This window comes from Vicia villosa, linkage group LG2 (assembly GCF_029867415.1).
Source record: "Vicia villosa cultivar HV-30 ecotype Madison, WI linkage group LG2, Vvil1.0, whole genome shotgun sequence".
Taxonomy (NCBI): domain Eukaryota; kingdom Viridiplantae; phylum Streptophyta; class Magnoliopsida; order Fabales; family Fabaceae; genus Vicia; species Vicia villosa.
In genome coordinates, this window is record NC_081181.1 from 219,066,861 (window position 1) to 219,082,532 (window position 15,672).

At 33.7% G+C, this 15,672-nt stretch overlaps 2 protein-coding genes across 2 annotated transcripts; one reads left to right on the forward strand and one right to left on the reverse strand.

Moving 5' to 3' along the window:
- Nucleotides 1-2,396: 2,396 nt before the first annotated feature.
- Nucleotides 2,397-5,130, forward strand: LOC131653970 (aldehyde dehydrogenase family 3 member F1-like). Its single transcript, XM_058924331.1, has 9 exons — nucleotides 2,397-2,669; nucleotides 2,759-2,924; nucleotides 3,113-3,319; nucleotides 3,468-3,592; nucleotides 3,745-3,849; nucleotides 3,937-4,112; nucleotides 4,197-4,287; nucleotides 4,360-4,509; nucleotides 4,601-5,130. The coding sequence occupies exons 1-9, from the start codon at nucleotides 2,469-2,471 to the stop codon at nucleotides 4,865-4,867; spliced, it is 1,488 nt and encodes a 495-aa protein (XP_058780314.1). The 5' UTR covers nucleotides 2,397-2,468; the 3' UTR covers nucleotides 4,868-5,130.
- A 151-nt stretch (nucleotides 5,131-5,281) lies between these two features.
- LOC131653972 (polyadenylate-binding protein RBP47B'-like) lies at nucleotides 5,282-10,745 on the reverse strand. The gene is made up of 7 exons (XM_058924332.1): nucleotides 9,968-10,745; nucleotides 7,243-7,316; nucleotides 7,038-7,168; nucleotides 6,655-6,751; nucleotides 5,951-6,112; nucleotides 5,765-5,859; nucleotides 5,282-5,660 (listed from the first exon to the last, which is right to left on the reverse strand). The coding sequence occupies exons 1-7, from the start codon at nucleotides 10,605-10,607 to the stop codon at nucleotides 5,573-5,575; spliced, it is 1,287 nt and encodes a 428-aa protein (XP_058780315.1). The 5' UTR covers nucleotides 10,608-10,745; the 3' UTR covers nucleotides 5,282-5,572.
- Nucleotides 10,746-15,672: the final 4,927 nt, after the last annotated feature.

A 15,672-nucleotide genomic window follows, 5' to 3' on the forward strand; every position in this document is an offset into this window, starting at 1 on the left:
CTTATGTTGCCATCAAATAGAGTGTAACTACTTCTTCTAGACTTGTATTGGAAAATGAATAATCCTCATCTTCTTTCCAAACAATGTAGGCTCTAAGACCTTTGTCTTTATGAATATTCATCTTGTAAAATGTTTGCTTGCTTTTGTGCATAGTTAAATATGGACAACCATTCTTGCAATATCGGCTTTACCACATTCATAACAGGTCACTTGCCTTTCTTCCTTCTTTTTATCTTCTCATTTTTTCGGCATGTTAGATTTTCTAAATTTTACTATGTTTTTATCCAAATTCTTTAGACTTTTTCTTTTTAAATATTTGTTGTAGCTTCCAAGAAACAAACTCATATCTTCTTATTTCAAAGAGTCTTTGTCGATATTATCTTCGTCATCCTCTATCTTGGTCTTGGAAATTGAGGCTTTCAAGGAGATGCTTCTCTTTTCTTCTTTAACATTTTCTTTGTTATTCACATTTGTTTCACTTGCTTCGAATCTTTTCAACCCGGGTTCATGTTCGAAAGGCTTTCCAAAAAGAGTATATATGTCTAATAATTTCAAATTTTGGGTCTCTTTTACAATAGCCACCTTTAGTTGACATTTTTTACACATAGACTTTAATATTTTACTAGCACAATCTTGATTAGATAAAGGTGTTATCAAATTTTTTAACTAATTAATTATATGGAAGAATCTCATCAGCATGGAAGTCACACTTTCATAGGGTTGCATTCGGAAAAGTTCATACTACTATGTTAAAGTGTTAATTTTAGATTGTTTCACGTCTTCAGTTTCCTCTTTGAGAACCTAAAGTGCATGCTATATTGTTTGAGATGTTTAACAATGCAAAATCAAAAAATATACATCAACATTCTAGGCGAATATTAATATATTTCTCGCTTTCAAATCGTAACCCGCATTTTAGTTTCATCATTAGTCCAATATCTAGGGAATTTCTTAATCGAAACATCGTTGATAATACTTTTTAGGACAAAAGGATCGTCCTCGATAACAACCAAAAGTATTTTATCAATTGACATCAAGTTTACATACATGCACTAATTCTAATACGTGTGATATTCCCCCTTAACTATGAGAGCTTTATTGTATGCATCATTCGGATCTTTCTTACATATATTCATAACTTTTAAAGTCATGAGACTTGATCAAAAGACCAGCTCTCATCTAGTTGTTGGTTTGAAGAAGATCGTAGAATGGTTTAGAAGAGAAAAAGATTTAGATAGATTTTTTTCCAATAATTTTTTTTTCAAATTTAGAGTTAAAGAAGTGTGAGGGAGGAAATTTTGAAAAGTATTTTAAAAGTGATTACATGATTAAATTAATTTACAAATGAAATCAACGATAACGAGATAATTTATTCGTTAAATTTTAATTACACTAAACTTTGTGTTCTGGACCGGCCCAGTTATTTCAATTGGGCCAATCCACTCTTTAGTCCAAGGCATTCTGGTCCATACACGCGGTAGTCTTCCCCGGCCTGCTCCGGGCAAACACGAGACGCAACTGAGCACGCTGAAGCCTCGTGCTCGGCCACGGCTAAGTAATCACTTTCTTACCCAAAATCTCTCACTTTTTGTTGTACCTTGTTGTCCAAACACTTACTTTGGCATCAGAGTGCCTTGCAGGTACAACCACCTTTTTTTCTCTCAATCATCCCGGAATTTAAGCTTCACCATTGCTAGCCACCTGTTCTGCTCGAAAAGATCACTTTGATAAAGTGACAACGGGTTTAAAATAGTTTGTAATAAAATTTTTTTTTTAAAGCTTAGAAAGGTTTTCTACGTAAAAAAATTTTTAATTAAGTGCCTGAAATATTTTAGATAAATAAAATTGTCTTCTCTAAATTGTCTTATTATGTACGTTGATTCTGCAAATTTGAGTCACAAAAAGAAACATAAACACAATTAATATTTTAACTTAAAAGACTAATCTTAAAGGAACGCACTCATTATAAATTATTGAAATGACAAAGTTTATTTATTAAAATTATTTTTACTAGTTAATTTTTCTTTATTGACTTAAATATACGATACCCTGCAATATAGGTAAGTTTTGTTTTATCTTATAATATTTTTAATTCTCCTTGAGTGTACAATTTGAACAGTAAATTAAGAATAGATAAAAAAAATATATTACAGGATAACTTGTGCATTTATGGAGTAAACGACGTAGAATTTTAACATTTTAAGGAAATTTAAAACTTTTTTTTATCGAGATAAACCGAATCTCGCTTATTGCAAGGGTACTATGTATTTAAAACTTTTTTTTTGGGCAAGTAGTTTGATCATAAAACTTATTGCATAAGCCTTTGCAGCTACTAACCACACTTACATGACTACTAATTAATTATTTAATTCCATCATATATAAAGGCCTAAAAGTGTGTGGGTGTGAGTATCTATATATACTACAGTTGCATTGTTCTAGTGCACAAGTCTCTAATATTATAGTAACATGGAGTTCTCAGCAGAAGCTCTAGAAAAAGATCTAAACAACATGAGAAAATACTATGGAAGTGGAAAAACAAAAGAAGCCTCATGGAGAAAATCACAGCTAAACGGTTTGAGAAACTTTGTCAGAGAAAATGAAGAACAAATCTTGAAGGCCCTTAAGAAGGATTTAGGAAAGCATCATGTTGAAGCTTTCAGAGATGAGGTTTGTTTCATATACTCTCCTTATACCAAATATTAATACATTATATATATAGATATATAGCTATTTGTTTCATCCATGTGTTCTTGCAGGTTGGAATATTAAAGAAATCTATAGATTTGGCAATAAAATCCTTCAAACAATGGATGGCTGGCAAAGAGGCTAAACTGCCACAAATAGCACTGCTTTCAAGTGCAGAAATTGTGGCTGAGCCTCTTGGTTTAGTTCTCATTATCTCATCATGGAACTTCCCATTTGGTGAGTAAAAATATATTCATTTATACGCGCGTATATTTTTTTTACACATGCGTCTGATCAAATCACATGTTTTCAGAATACGCTTTTAGCGTGTATAGATTAAATCTAAGTAAAATTTTAAGGTAATGTTTGTGTATGTTACCATATGAAATTATGAACAAGTTACATATGATTGGTTTTATGAAAAGGACTGTCCTTGGAGCCATTAATCGGAGCTGTAGCTGCTGGAAACACTGTAGTTCTAAAACCTTCAGAGCTGGCCCCGGCTTCTTCTTCTCTCCTTTCAACTATTCTACCAAATTATTTGGACATTAATGGCATTAAGATCGTTGAAGGGGGACCAGAGGTTGGAGAGATACTCTTACAGCAAAAGTGGAACAAGATTTTCTTCACAGGTCAACTTTACTTTACTTCTTTCTTTATATATAGACTAGATACATCAGTTATTCGATGAATTAAAAAAGTGAAATTTTGCTTATAATAAAGAAAAGAGAGAGTAAGTTTTATGTGATATGGTATATGTTTATTTTTATCTTTTTTTAGGAAGTGTGCGAGTCGGGAAGTTAGTTATGTCTGCTGCGGTGGAGAATTTGACTCCAGTAACTTTGGAGCTAGGTGGAAAATGTCCTGCACTGGTTGATTCACTATCAACTTCTTGGGACAGAGAGGTACATGTTCATTCAATCTTGTCACATGTAATGTTGAAACATATAGTACAAGGGACAATACAAAAAATAATACTATATATCAAGTGTTAATTTCGCGGTAAAAATTTAAAATAGTTATTAGTGTCACTGAACGTCTGTTTTTGAACAATAAGGTGGCGGTGAAACGAATCTTGGGGGCAAAGTATGGTTCTTGTGCAGGACAAGCATGCATAGCAATTGATTATGTTCTTGTAGAAAAGAGATTCAGTTCAACATTGGTACAGAAGCAATAAATGGATTTTTTTTTTGAAGTATTTTGTTATGTTAGTATACTTTGATTTTGAAGCATGTCTTTTTTTTAATAGGTGGAATTAATGAAGGAAGGGATTAAGAAAATGTTTGGAGATGATCCAAAAGGTTCTAACACCATTGCAAGGATAGTTAACAAACATCATTCCAACAGAATCAAGGGTTTTCTCAATGATCCTAGGGTCAAAGAATCAGTGGTTTTTGGTGGTTCAATGGAAGATGATGATGAACTGTAATTAATACTCTCTCTTTTCTTACTTTTATTTTCATGATTATCTTTCTTATCTGAAGTGTTTTGCATTAAAATGTTATGTAGATTTATTGAACCAACAATAGTACTGGATCCACCACTTGAATCAGCAATTATGACAGAAGAAATATTTGGTCCCATCCTTCCTATAATTACTGTAAGATAAATATACAACTTAAATATTGTCTTTTTCTAGTTTCAATTATTACTAATTCCATGGTTTTTGCAGGTAGAGAAGATTGAAGACAGTATTGAGTTCATAAACTCAAAGCCTAAACCTCTAGCAATTTATGCCTTCACAAAAAACAAAACTATGCAGAGAAGATTGGTATCTGAAACATCATCTGGAAGTATTGTATTCAATGATGCAATTATACAGGTATTCATACGATGATGAGTTTTTTTATCGGTATCTACTATTTTTTACCAAACAGAGTCTAATATGGTCGGTCTGCTTAATTTCTGTTCAGTATATAGCGGATACCATGCCATTTGGAGGAGTTGGTGAATGTGGATTTGGCAAGTACCATGGAAAGTTCTCATTTGAAGTGTTCAGTCACTATAAGGCTGTTGCTAGGAGAAGTTACTATACTGATTTTTGGTTCAGGTTTCCTCCATGGAATCTTAACAAGTTTCAACTACTTGAAGAAGCTTACAATTTAAACTACATTGGAATACTTCTTGCTGTGTTGGGATTGAAGAGATCAAAACGTGCATTATATCAGGCTTGTAATTGATTTCCAATCATTTTCTGATTACTTATTTTTATGCCAAACATATAATAAGGGTAGCAGGTTCTAGTTATTATGTATGTCTATGTTTATGACGATTTATGCTATCAAAATGTGTGTGTGTGTGTGTGTGTGTTTTTCATTGATCATGTATGTCCTCTTTGTTTTGTTATAACAAGGCTTGGGTGAGGCAAGGTTTGAATGAAGGATTTTTTAATGTACTTTTATCACTTTATTTATCTTTTGAAAAGACAATCACTTGACAAGAAGTTAAAGTGTAGACCCACAAACATATAAAACACCACATAAGGACAAGCCACGTCTATAAAACAAGTAATGAGTTATTGAGTTATGTACTCACTAAATCAATTAGTTAACGACTAACTGAAGCATTTAAATCAAATACATATCGACTCATAATTGAGGCTGAAGTTTCCCTGTCAAGCAATGTTTCCTCTGTCCTTTAATATATTACTCAGTTAACCTAATTGGTCAAAATCAGAAGTATAATCAATGGGATCGATCAAATTAAACACTAGTCTACTGATATGCCAATTGTCATGTTTTTACACCGGCCAACCGCCACATGGGAGAAGTATTGGGATTGACTTGTCACCGGAATTTAAACCTAACCCAACTTAATAAATAGTTGCATTTACAGTTGGGAGTGTATTGAAATACAAAACCATGAAGTACAAATGCAAGTAGATCCTAAGCTTGCTGCAAGGATGAGGTTTTATGCCAGAGAGAGCGCCCTAAAATGGCATTTCCGTGTATCGAGAGATATGCAGCATTTAACCTGGCAAACCAATCACGTATATGTCAGAAATACACAAGAAATTTATATGCTGAAGTTGAGTTGTTTATCTCCCATGTTTAAAAAAAGAAAGAGAAAACAATTACTTATCAACATCGGGCACTGCCAGAGGATCATACAACTCCTCCCTTTGTTCCATGGTAGGCACAGACATAGCTGTTACGTCTTGGACACCTTCAACCTACAAGCATGAGTGGTCCAATAAAGTTATTGCCTTAAATAAATAAGAACCAATGCCATGCGTAAACCGGATTTAAAATTAGATAACTTACCTGTTGAGGATATTGTGCATAGCCAGCATATCCAGCATATGCATACATTGAAGGATCCTGAGCAGCCCCGTATGCATAAGCTTCATAACCCTGCTGTCCATATCCATAATATGCATTCCATTGACTTTGATCCACCTGTTGTCCCCAGCCACCAGGTATGTCCTACAACCATGAACCATTTCGGGTCAACATTTTGTTAGAGCAAACATAACACTCTAAACATGAGCTACTTATTGAACTAATCAGAGATATCAAAACTCATTGATATATAACCTTGAGCATTTTAAACATCAACAACCATAGCTATACATATGACTCCAACGACATCATCTCCTGTTTCATTCTTTAACTATTAGCATGTGTAAAGGATTCTCGATGTCCCACATTGGCCATTCACGTGTTACCATACATTCACAATCTCAAGGTTGTTCTGTAGAACAAGAATCTAGGCACATCTCCCACACATAACAGACAAACTTCTACATTGAAGCATGGAAGGACATGAAAAGGGCAACAAAAATTATGCTAGAAGTATAACTCCATGTAAGGATTCTTAAAAACCTAAAGAATTTTGGACCACATGCAATCTGCGACTGTACATCGAGAGAGTTTCTGAAATTCAAACGAATGATATACACAAATGCACAAGGTTATATAGTATAAGTATTTTGTCAAGAAAGTAACCATCTCTAGAGGAAAAATACCTGTCTAGCTGTTAGGGGCCTACCCCAAGAAACTCGGATCACTTGTTGACCTATTATCTTTCCCTGCATCTTCTGAATGGCTTCTTCAGCAGATGCTCTGCAGACATCAGATATGAAAAAAGTTAAATGATTCATCACATATTAGGCGTAAGGAAAAATTATAAAGAGATCGTGAAAGAGCTGTTAAATGATTTTCATCATATAAGAAAAAGTATAGAGATCGTGAAAGAGTTCAAGATGTATGGTAAAATGGGTCACGGGAAACTTATTTCTTTTGAAAGGCAACATATCAAAATCTTATCATTTATTTTTAGATTCAATTTTAAAATATTATTACGAAAAGATTTTAATGATTAGAAAGAGATTAGGGGGAAAAAGAAGACCTAGCCCCAAATTGAACAAAACCACATGCTTTGCCGGGATGTACTTTGACAGAAACAACCTCTCCAAATTGCAGAAAGTGTTGCTTTAGCTCCTCGTCTGAGACATTAAGATCCAAATTACCAACATAAACCTGCATTTCAAAAGTATGTAAGAGCCCCATAGGGAATGAAAATTTCAAAAAATGTTAGGGCTACAAAGACTTACGGTAGTATTGTTTGCATCATATTCTGGTGGAACTGTATTCACTGGGGCGGTGTATGCTGGAACTGGATATGTTGCTGCAAAGGAGATCATAGATAAGTTGTTAGGATATGGAACAATGGTTGAATAGAGTCGATGTAGTCAAGCACAGGATCTTAAGTAGGATCGGCCGGCTTGTGAAAGATCATAAAACTCGGATCGTTAGCATGGCACGTAAAATCCTACTGAAGGGAAAAGGGGTAATTTCATACATATATATACACACACACAAAAACATGAAAATCATAATAAGGCCCAAAAAAGACCCAGCACATCTTTTTTACGATCTTGCTTCAAAAAGCTTGATCTTGACCACGCCGACGATGTAAACGATCTTTCTCTGATCGTAGCATTCTTAGACATCCGTAGCACATAAGATCTTACAATCCACCACTCGATCTTGACTACACTGATTAGAGTAGTTAAGAATGCTTATAGAATTCAGTTAGCTAATTAGCCGGCATTGTTATCATTTGTAAATAGAGACGTAACTCTATTATGAAGGGGAAATCCTTGGAGGAGAGATTGCTCTCCTATTTCCTAGTAAAAGTGCTCCTTCTTTGGAATCCAATCATTGAATTCCTAACATAAGTATGTCTTCTAAGCTGTACTAAGTGCCTGTTTGGTTTCACTCTAAGGATGATGATACACTCCTTTGAAGGGTCAAAACGCAATTTAGGAAGCTGCAAAGATGTTTGGATTTTGTTTTAAAAATTGATTCACTTTGATTAAAATTGATTCCAAATGAAGCATCAATTCCTAGCTTCTGCATTTAACCGTGATCAATTCTCCAGCAAAACAATTTAATCTATCAATTTCACCCCTTTCAACATGTCATTTGCAGATCTTTATTTTTTATTAACTGTGTTTCAGGTTGCAACAGCTTCTATCTAAAGGTTAGGGATGAAGAAGAACCAAGCTGTAACCTGTAAAAGCCCATTCCTTTTCTTTTCTTACACAACCAGCCCATTAACCTAAGTCATAAGTCTGAATATTTATAGGAGTATATATTTGTTTAAGTAATTGGCAATGGTTCTAATTATTTTTTATAGTATGTAATTGTTTTAATAACTCTAAAACAAGTGCATTCTTTTTGAGACACAGTAGCAATTTTAGATGAAGAAAAGAGATGCAATTTACAAAGGCTTCTAATGCGATATTCATTATAATTTAATTTTGAATGAACCTATAAACAATTAGATTTAACAATGTAATATAAAATTAAATATTTGTATTAATAGACATAAAATCTAATTATAAACTTACATATTTAAATCCATTTTAGTAATTATATATCTAAAATCAATTTTGATACAAACTATCCAAACTACATCAATTGATAAGAATTACTTTTATGTTAATGTATCCAAACATATCAATTATGCAGAACTCACTTTTAACCGAAATCAATTCTGCCAAAATCAAACTCAATTCACTTAACCGAGTACAAGACATAGGCTAAATCAAAATATTAGAAAACTAAAAATAATTAAATGTTCAACTTTCAATGCAGGTTTTTTCCTAGTGAGGTAAGGTTCTAGTCGCATCATCATGAAATGTATAATTTTCCTAGTGAGGTAAGGTTCTAGTCGCATCATTATGAAATGTATATCTACACCGTACATGACTGGCAGCATTTGAAATTTGATGGATTGCATGACCTAGGTTTGGTAAAAAGAAGGCATAAATGTTTTTTAGAACCCACCAAACTAATGTTAGATATCAAATGATAAGTGAAATAAGAAAAAATGAAATGAAATAATTGCCATACCAATGTTAACCATAGAAAAAGAAGAAAAGCTTTCTTTCCACAGTTTGAGAAGGAGATTACTAAACAAGTTACTAGTTCAATTTATACCCCAAATCAAGAGAAGAAATAGAGATAATGGACAGAATGAGATTGAAGATATACTCCATTCCATCCTATATTAATTAATCTCAACAACAAGAATTAGTACAATTCTATCAAATCAGAACACAGCTAACTGGCTTATACATAACAGTGCAAGTCTTCAGCCCAAAACTCATTCACTAGTACAGAATATATAGTGACACAAATCATGAACAATTTTCTTACACTCCTAATCAGTAAAGACAGAAAATTAAAACTATATATGAAATAAAATGTTGCTGAATATTATGGTCAGAACTTTGAAGGGCAAGCTGAAAAACACGTTAGGTTGAAAACTAAGGCCATTTGGATTGATTTATTCGAACTTATTTTCTAACATAAACCTTTGGAAGACTGCTTGAGAGAGCATACGGAAACAACTTAGGGCATATCAATAAGCCGATTCCTTCCATAATTTATCCAAAATAGCTTATGAAAATAACTTATAGTACTACCTAATATGAAGACGGTTTGACTTTATTTTAATTTCTCTGTTATAGAAACAACTTATACTATAAACCCTTACATGATAAGATTTTATACTATAAACCCTTAATTAAACTCATCATCCTAATACACCTAACTATATAGCAACATCAATCATGTAGTATTTTCTTCCACTCTAAATCAGTCAAGAAAGAAAATTCAAACTATACATGAAACAGAATGTTGTTGAGCTTATGCTAATTAAGAAAAGCTAAATAACATATACATTACATAAACACTAACATCATAAGCTCCTAATCAAATTCTTCATCCAAAACAACCATAACTATAAAAGGGTAGGTTTTGTTATACCTTTAGGAGCGGGTGCAGGAGCAACAACAGCAGCACCAACAGCAGCATAAGGATTCTGCGGATAAGCCGTAGTTTTCTTCGGCGTAGCAGCACTAATCCTCATCGGCCTAGTAGAACAATAAACCCCATTCATTTCAGACATAGCCCGATTCCTCTCACTCTCATCAGCAAATTTAACAAAACCATAACCCTTAGACCTTCCCGTATTCGGATCCGTCACAACCTTCGCACCGCGAACCGAACTATAATGAGTCCTAAAAGTCTCTTGCAAAAGATAATCAGTAACATCCGGAGCAAGATCCCCAACGAAAATCGAGTGATCGGGACCGGCATCCGGACGGCGTTCACCGATACCGAACGAAGCCCAGTTTAACCGGAACGTTTGCTCGGTTCCCGGCATTTGAGTTCCGTTGTAGCTTTGAAGAACCCGTTCCGCGGCGGCGTGGGAGACGAATTCGACGAAACCGTAACCTTCTGGTTGGCCGGTGATTTTGTTGCGGATGATTTTGATGGAGATGACTTCGCCGGTGTGGGAGAAACAGTTCGTGAGGTAGTTTTCGTCGACCCAGTATTGTAAATCGCCAATCCATAGGGTTCGGACTTCTTCTATTGTGGTGGGTTGGTGATAGGTTGTTGCCATTGTTATAGTCTAGAGAGGACTTCTGCTAATGGGAATGGGTTAAAGAGTGGTGGATTGTTGTGGTGCTAGGTGCAGGTGGCGGTGAACTCTGTTTCGGGAAGTAACTCAGTTCTAATGCTGCCACCGCCGATTTTAATACAACAAAATAATATATACAATCTTTATATACAATCTTTATAAATGAATAGTGAATACCAAATTAATAATACAATAGTCTTTTTTTTGTTACATTATAATATTAATTTTAATAATTGTTTAAGTGTAAAATAATTGAAAATAAAAAAATAAAATAAATTTAAGTCAGCATATTACTAGGCATATTGCATGTGTTAAGATCCTTTTCATTTTTTTTTCTATTTATTTTCTCTATTATTATAATTTTGTATGTAAAAAATAGGCATATCTAAGACATGTGACATAAATTAATATTTATTTAACTTTATACTAGGGGTGATCGTATCCGAACCAATCCAAAAGCAAAACCGCAAATCGAACCAATCCAAACCGAAACCGCAAAAAACCGCGTTTGGTTTGGATGATTTTGGATGGTTTTTGGACTGAACCGCATGGTTTGGTTTGGTTTGCGGTTTTTATTTCACGAAACCGAACGGAACCGAACCAAACCGCATATTTAACTTAAGTTTTAAATTTTTATAATTAATTTATTATCTTTCCAAATTCAATTGAACACAGCCACATCTAACGTTTTGAATTTTAATAATTAATTTATTAACTTAAGTTTTGGCATAATCCACTTAGTTTTTGTATTATATATATATATATATATATATATATATATATATATATATATATATATATATATATATATATATATATATATATATATATATATATATATATATATATATATATATATATATATATATATATATATATATATATATATATATATATATATATATATATATATATATATAATTCTCTCCTGTCTAATATATGTATTTCATTTATAATGTATTTTTAGTTCTCTATTGTTCTTGTAATATAATTTCTTTTGTATGGTATAATATCATATATTATATTGACATTGAATTACTTTCCTTTTTCCTTTTATTTCAGTATATTTTTATTTTATAGTGTAAACCGCAGTCAACCGAACTGATCCTAACCGCATTGGTTTGGTTTGGTTTGGTTTGGATGACTTTTTAAAAATCAACCGAACCAAACCGAACCGCATGCATTTTTATCTCGCGGTTAGGATGACTTTTATGCTCAAAACCGAACCAAACCGCACCGCGAACACCCCTACTTTATACACATAATAGAAAAATTATAGTAATGTAGTAGTTCTCAATTTTTTTAAAAAAATAGATAGGATCCTTACTCCTATTGTATGAGTCAGTTCTTTCTCGTTGTAGCTATTTCCCATTAAAAAATAAGTTTTAATGTTGGTAATGGTTTAAAACCATTCAAAGGGTCGTAAATGTCATGTTGTTGCCTATATGTATGTGTATATGTATGTATTGTCGACGGATGTTAAGGGTCAAGAGTAGAAAGATCTTGATAAATGGTCTCAGATACGTCTTTCACCTAATTCACCATACTTAGTAGTGTTTTAAAAATCGGACCGAACCGGCCGATCGGACCGATAGACCGGGAACCGGAGCGGTCACCGGTCTGGTCTGATTGGTGGACCAGATATGTCATTGAACCGGCCAAAACCAGAAAATTCTGGTGAACCGACGGTTTTAAAAAAACGGTGGTTCAAATGTACACTCTTTTTTTTGCACAAAATGACGCTGTAACACCCCTCTAATAACCCGCGGCAATTAACGAAATTAAATCAGAGTAATATGAAGAAAGGTGTCACAATTCATAGAAAAATAAACCTCGTTTGGTCATATGTCATGCATTCATCAAGAACATCTAAACATAACTCATCATTCAAATTATCATGTTTACACAGCAGAAATAAATCGTCAAGTCAATATCACATCATCAATGTATCATACTTTAAATAAAGTAAACAAATAGAGCTATATTCTAAAACTCAAAACATCGCGCTCCCAGTGTTACATCTATCAGAGCATGACACCCGACACGACAACTAAATCGACTTATGAGCTAATCCTCAATCAGTCACGCCGCTATCCTCAATCTGAAAAATGACAACAAGTAAGGGTGAGTCTCATCACAGTTAACCAATGTTATTGCATCATAAATAACAATATATCATAGTTATATCATTCACCCAATCGTTTCACATTCAGACACATCATCGTCACACATCCATAGACATCAAGTCATCACATAACATATATTAATCATGTTATAAAAATCATGCATATGTATGAAACTGACACTATGCATGTGGTACCAACATCATCAATGGGAAAACCCATCGACCGATCTATCATCATCCAGATACGGCCCTGCCAGCACAGATTCCACACAATGGGAATCTTGCCTTTCACTAAATCCTCTCATCATTAGGATTCAACCCTCATCAAATGACTATGAATGCATGCAAACATATATACAACATACTATCATCATCATCATACTATGAGTAACATCATCTTATACTCATTCATCATCATCACCATCATCATCATTAATAAACAAGTATGTTCATATATACATTAACATCATTCAACAAATCATATAACAATAATTCATACAGATTCGTCAGTTCAAAAGTTACACATCGTAAAACTTTCAAAATAACAAAACAGTAAAATATGCAGTTCATGCTGGCCATACGCGTACCAACAGGGACAAAATTTCACAACACACACACCATACGCGTATCATACGCGTATGAACAGAATCATATTTCCATACAAAACACGCACATACGCGTACCAACACCTTACCATACGCGTACCATACGCGTACAAGCAGAGAGACACATTCTGGTGCACAATGGGGAGCGTACCATACGCATACCACCCCCCCCCCCCCATACGCGTATCATACGCAAATGGGCAGCAGTTTACCAAAACCTGCAACTTACCCATTCGTTTTCCTCGCGAATTCATCTGTACAGCCTGCGATTTGGATCTAAAACCAGAAATTCCACATTCTAAACAGCATAGGATTCATCCAACATCAATAGTATATGATTCTACAATCAATTTTACTGATCACAACCTAATTCTACTCAGTTATTAGGGATTGACAGTCATAATTTCCAATCCAATTGATGAACACAAACAGTAAAATTCAGAATAGAGAATCCATTGATCCAAATAATACTCCTAATCAACATCATTATCCATAATACGATAATAGAGATTAAATGGAGAGTCTCCCCTTACCTTAGCCAAGAGTTCTTGATTGGTTCTCCCTCTTCAGTTCTCTTGCAGTTCTTCGTGTTCCCAAAAACCTTCAGACTCTCTTTTCCACTTTCTCCCCTTTCTTCCCAATTCCAATTATTTTATGAAAAATAATATTAAAAATTAGTAAAAGCCTTACTACACCACACCCCCCTCTTTTACTATTCTCTCACATGGCCCAAATGCCATAAGCCATTATTTTTCCATTACTTTTCACAAAATCCTTAATAATTCTAATTATTAATTCAATATTCCAATTAAATTAAAATTAAAATTATACGCGTGTTACAGACGCCGTTTTCATGATTTGTTTATAAAAAATATAATTGAAATATAATTAGACTTTATTCAAACCTTATTTGAAACAACTTTTCCCCTGTTTGCAATTAGATTTGGTTTAAAATTTATTTAAATTTATTTTTTGTATTATTTTGTTGTGAGTGATGATTATATTTAGAATTTGAATGTAAAAAATAAACATGTGAAATTATGATATTTTAAAATTGTAACATTTTGTAGGTGTTGTGATATTTTTTTAGAGACTAAGTCATCCAGTTCGGCCGATTTAATAAATATATAATATTGCAATAGAGACCGCTTTATTCAACCGAGTTATCCGCTTTAATCCGATTTAGTCGTGCGGTTTGACCAGTGACCAAGTGGTTCAACCAATGAACCAGTGACCCAGTATCCTCACCAGTTTAATGACCGGTCCGATTTTTAAAACACTGATACTTAGTGTATAGTTATCAAATTGAGAGTGAACAGGTGCAGACATGGGTTGGTCAAGGTCTCCATAGGTTAGGGTCCTGCTTCATGTTTCATTTATTGGGGTATCGGTGCCCTCTCCACCCATTCAAATATGATTTTTTTTAGCATAATCACATTTTAAAAAAAATATCAAATAACCACTTTTTCAAAAAATTTACCAAACTAAATACATTTCAAACAAAAAAAAATTTGCCATGTAAAGGATGTGTCACTTCCTGTGGTGCATGCACTCTAAGTTGCACTAAGGCGTCAATGCATATGACGCATGCTCCTATGTCATGCCAATGGCAATGGCGTATGCATGTAAGCATTAGGAGCATGCGTCATTCCTCCTAGCTCCTATGTTGTTTTGTTTTTTTTTACATAAATAGGTCATTTATTTCCACCACTTACCACTCATCTTTTCATTTCACCCTTAAACTTTTCTTCAAAAATGTCTTACATTATCAAAAGAAATGTTCAACTTCTTTTTCGCCAATAAAGCCTCTGAGAAATATCTGACTTTGGAACGCAGAGACTTTCGAGCATTTTTAGAGGAGCTTGGTATGTTGGTTAGACGGAGACATTCCCGACGGTGAAAAGATTAGAAGAATTGATAGACTTATTGCGGTGTTCAACCAAAATGTAGAAATTCTATGTGGGAGCCAGTTAAAATTGACAAGGATGTTCGTATTATGATGCGTAAATCAGCTGATATTGTCCTGATGGTTGTAATCTCCTAGACATGTTGATGTGCTTAGTCATTTTATTAATTTATCGTGTTGTTGTTTTATGTGTGGTTGTCTTTATTTTGTTGTACCTGAATATTGTCTTGAATATAAAATGAAAGTTGAATTTAATATGAAATTTCATGGTTACAGAAAATAAATTACATATCAAGAGTGCATACAATAATTAAGTTGTGGAGTTTGACCCAACATTGGGACAATTTTTTTGATTGTGTTCGGGTTGATGATATGTACTGCATAATCTTACCATTTTGTTTGTCATATCCA

What these genes read in the sequence shown, in the direction of transcription:
- LOC131653970 (XM_058924331.1), top strand. Translation starts at nt 2,469, where the DNA reads ATGGAGTTCTCAGCAGAAGCTCTAGAAAAAGATCTAAACAACATGAGA. An exon ending in CAACTTCTTGGGACAGAGAG is followed by an intron (nt 3,593 to 3,744) that starts GTACATGTTCAT and finishes TTGAACAATAAG; the next exon opens with GTGGCGGTGAAACGAATCTT. An exon ending in ATGGAAGATGATGATGAACT is followed by an intron (nt 4,113 to 4,196) that starts GTAATTAATACT and finishes AATGTTATGTAG; the next exon opens with ATTTATTGAACCAACAATAG.
- LOC131653972 (XM_058924332.1), bottom strand. Translation starts at nt 10,607, where the DNA reads ATGGCAACAACCTATCACCAACCCACCACAATAGAAGAAGTCCGAACC. An exon ending in TCCTGCACCCGCTCCTAAAG is followed by an intron (nt 7,317 to 9,967) that starts GTATAACAAAAC and finishes TCTCCTTTGCAG; the next exon opens with CAACATATCCAGTTCCAGCA. An exon ending in ATGATGCAAACAATACTACC is followed by an intron (nt 7,169 to 7,242) that starts GTAAGTCTTTGT and finishes TTTGAAATGCAG; the next exon opens with GTTTATGTTGGTAATTTGGA.